General features: G+C 28.9%; 1 protein-coding gene across 1 annotated transcript in view; it reads right to left on the bottom strand.

Moving 5' to 3' along the window:
* Nucleotides 1–1,735: 1,735 nt before the first annotated feature.
* The window catches only part of LOC106456962 (activating signal cointegrator 1 complex subunit 3-like), a 266,949-nt gene continuing 264,357 nt past the window's right edge, over nt 1,736–4,327 (bottom strand). Inside the window, exon 40 of the mRNA XM_022382757.1 lies at nt 1,736–2,271. Coding sequence (XP_022238465.1) covers nt 2,110–2,271 — 162 coding nt within the window. The 3' untranslated portion in view covers nt 1,736–2,109. The remainder of the gene's footprint in view (nt 2,272–4,327) is intronic.

Here is a 4,327-nt window from a genome sequence, read left to right as displayed (position 1 = left end):
TATATATATATATATATTTATATATATATAGTTGTAACTTAACTGTAAAATTGTACTTTCTGCACATCATGCATGAAATTTAGCTGTAGCTTAACTGCTAGATCTGAAAGTCTGCTGCAAGATACAGGCTTTACATTTATAAGTTGTCTACTTGTTTAGAAAATAAGAAACTGCAAAATAATTCTTACTTGTATGTTTTAGCTATTGAAAATCCAAATTACAAATATTACCTATATTATACATAAATTGACTGAAATATTGCAAAGAAAAACTATCCTAGTTTCCTCAATACTATGTGCACACATTCAATTTAATCAAATTATTTTGTGGTTTTCAAAAAATTCCTTTCAAAAATCATGTCATTATACTGTTATAAGCTGCATTTTCAGTGTTTTAATTTAGATATTTCATAGAAGGCATTACGATTGAGAGACTTCAACTAATATCTAGACATGGGTTCGTTAGTTATAAATATAAGTTAAAAAGTTAGTTTGGAGATAAGGTAAGGAAGTATTAATTTGAGAAACGAGCTTAAATTCTAAAATATTCAGTATTAAGCAGTGAGTTATTAATTCTGTCATTCAGTTAGTAATGTGTTTGTCAATCAATAAAAACTAAGTTAGGTATACTTACTATAGTCTCAGAATTTCTATTGAAAGTGAAAATATTTTTGAACATGGGTCTACAACTGTGTACAAGTGAAAGCAGCCTGTAGCAAATGTTAAGGAACAAATACACTATTAACTATAAACTATGAAATCATTAAGTGGACTTATTTTTACTAAATAATTCATAAGAATCAACCCAATGAGGAAAATGTCAAAAGAAATAAAGAAATATACAACACTATAATTTTTTTTACAATGTACACATTTCATATTTCATTATATCCCACTCCTTGAAATCAAATACGTTATTGTTGGTGTAAACATAAAAAACATAAGATGTTTTATATTATATTAAATTCCTTATTATTGGTTTTATCTTTTATCATTAATGAGTTAGTTTCATACCTATGTACCATGTACACTTTGTTTCTTATTGAGCTTTGCATTTATGAAAAAGCAAATGTCAACTGATAATGTGAAATTCACTAAAATGTTGCAAAGAAAAAAGATCCTAGTTTCCTTAATACTATGTGCATACATTCAATTTAATCAAATTATTTTGTGGTTTTCAAAAAATTCCTTTCAATATGACTGTTCTATATCTTATTACTATTTACTCTACTTGTCCAATAATTTTCTTTATACTGTGCCAATGTTGGTAATGTTACTAGTGTCATCATACCCAACCCTGCTATGCTCTGCCCACTTGTGTAGATTACAAGCAGTAGAAACAAATAATTAATTATATAAAATGATGATGTATATAAAAGGTTTATAAGTAAGAATTAATATTCAAGTTATTCAATTTTAATATAATGGAATAACTTCTAACATAAAAGATATTAATTATCAAATTGTAGGATCTCAGAACCATACTTGTGTAATGTAGGCACAGTATGTTAATATAACAGTAAATTGACAAATAATGATTTATAAATATAATGAAGTAGTTTTATTTTGGGAAACATGCTACATGTTTTGACACAGCTATGGTCTGGCTGTCTTCTCCATGTTTGTTAATTTACTATATCAGAACCAGTTCATTGTTTGCCTGGTTGGATGGTTATATTAAATTAAAACTTGTTTAAACACAAAGTGACTGCCCATAGCACTTCACTGACAGATTGTTTGGAGTTCTTAAATTAACACCTTTTAATAATCAATAAGAACATTGTTACAGATCAGGAAGTTTAATCACTTTCAGGCTGAGTAAAGTGGTTAAAAAAAAGTGAACCAGATTACACCAATGTGCTGGAAATAAACATGTAAGAATCTGGTGAAATTACATTTTAATAGTTTTATGCAATGCTAATGCTAGAATATGAAAACTGAAAATGTACATCAATTAACTTTCAAAATTTCAAAAACAAATTTTTAGAACAAAAAACTTTTACCTCTGATATTCATATCCTTGTAGAGTTAATGAACACAATACAGAACTTAAATGATCAAAGTATTAGGTACTCAAGAGTCTCTTGTGGTTGGTAAACATATGTGATAATCAAACTTCCTCATGAACTTCTGTGTTCACCTGAGCCATAAGACTGGGTTCCAGTACATCCAGACAGATGTCATACTGCTGGTCTAGCCCCAAATAACAGTCACTAAGTATAAAGATTGTGTAGATCACCCTGCCAGGAGATTCAGGAGTGTAGAACATAAGCTGTAGGGAATCAACAATTATCTGTTAATCAATGTATAATGAGAACATCATGAACAATGGGAAAGCTAAGAAACATGGCAGCTTTAGCCACACTACACTTCAACAACCTGAAAGAAGAAGCATTGTAGATATAGTGAAACAGCATTTCAAATACCTATAAGAAGAAACACAGTAGCTTTAGCCATACAACATTTCAACTAGCTGAAAGAAGAAACATGGTACCTTTATGTTAGATATATATGAATGTTTCATTTAAATTGAATACCAGAATTACCATTTAGATAGTTATAAAGCACAAGTGTTAAATTTAGTATTTTTAGAAGTGATAAATTATCACAGGTTTGCTTACGTAATTGTTGACAAATCACTTGTTGCGAACTGACATCATGTTACTCAAACCTTGTGAATTTTTCTCGTTGCTTTAATTGAGTATTGTTAAATCATAATGTCTCTTAGTTTCTAGAAAGTTCTAGGCCTCAGTCAGGCAGTACATATATATTAGTGTATAGCTCACCAAAAATGGTAGGGCAAGTACAACCACCTCCACCCCATAGTATACCCTATCCTCACCTTTCATAGCTAACAGAAAGAAATGAATTTTTCGAAATTAAACTTGATCAACAAAAAGGCAGAAAAGTGCAGTCAAGGCAGTCAAACATCAGGTAACTTCCTTTGTGAGCCAATCAAAATTAATATCATTCATGAAATGAATTGGCAGTGTATTCATAGAATAATTATTGGTAAAAATCAGTTAGATTAACAACTTCTAATGTATAGAAAAGCCATTTTGGTAACACTATGTTCCTACATTGCCTTTTATGTCATGTTGCTTAGCAATAAAAGTATAACCTAATATTGTTCATGATGTCAGAAAAACATGTAGGTTCAATAAGTCTTGATACTAAATGATAAAAACCCTATAACCCGAGGACTTTCAAAAGATGGACCACTCTCCTTCAGGGGCAAACTGAGAACCTAATAATGTTGTTAGTCTGTGTACTGAAAGTATAAAATGAAATGTATAGACAACAAAACTGGGAAAATATTTGTTATTTCTTAATTTAGAGTCTCCTATGATTAAAGAGGTTTGTTTTTATTTAAAAAGTTGGTGATATAACAGAAAGTCGCTTAATCCAAAAACAATTTAAGTTCAAAATTTTGATTGGCTCACAAAGGAATTCACCGATGTTTGACTGCCTCGACTGCACTTTTTCTGCCTCTTTGTTGGTATAGCTTAATTTTGCAAAATTTATTTATTTAAAAAACAACAACTATAATATCCCATAATAGTTAAAACCACTCTATAACATCCCATAATAGTTAAAAACCCCAATAACATCCTATAATAGTTAAAAAAATAACCATAACATCCCATAATGGTTAAAAAAAACACTATAACACTCCATAATAGTTAAAACCCTCAGTAGCATCCTATATTAGTCTAAAAAACACTAACATCCCATAATGTTTAAAAAATCAGTATAACATCCTATATTAGTTTTAAAAAAACTATAACATCACATAGTAGTTAAAACTACTCAATAACATCCCATAAAAGTTAAAAAAGCACTATAATATCCCATAATAGTTAAAAACTACTCTATAACATCCCATAAAAGTTAAAAAAGCACTATAATATCCCATAATAGTTAAAAACTACTCTATAACATCCCATAGTAGTTAAAAAACTACTCTATAACATCCCATAGTAGTTAAAAAACTACTCTATAACATCCCATAATAGTTAAAAACTACTGTATAACATCCCATAATAGTTAAAAACTACTCTATAACATCACATAATAGTTAAAAACTACTTTATAAAATAATAGTTAAAACCTACTCTATGATATCCCACAATAGATAAAAAACCATATAAAACCCCACTAATAGTTAAAGAAAAACACCAGAACATCCCATAATAGTTAAAAACTACTCTATAACATCCCATAAAAGTTAAAAAAGCACTATAATATCCCATAATAGTTAAAAACTACTCTATAACATCCCATAAAAGTTAAAAAAGCACTATAATATCCCATAATAGTTAAAAACT

Source organism: Limulus polyphemus, unplaced genomic scaffold (assembly GCF_000517525.1).
Source record: "Limulus polyphemus unplaced genomic scaffold, Limulus_polyphemus-2.1.2 Scaffold275, whole genome shotgun sequence".
NCBI classification, from domain to species: domain Eukaryota; kingdom Metazoa; phylum Arthropoda; class Merostomata; order Xiphosura; family Limulidae; genus Limulus; species Limulus polyphemus.
This window is presented reverse-complemented; position numbering and strand designations above follow the sequence as displayed.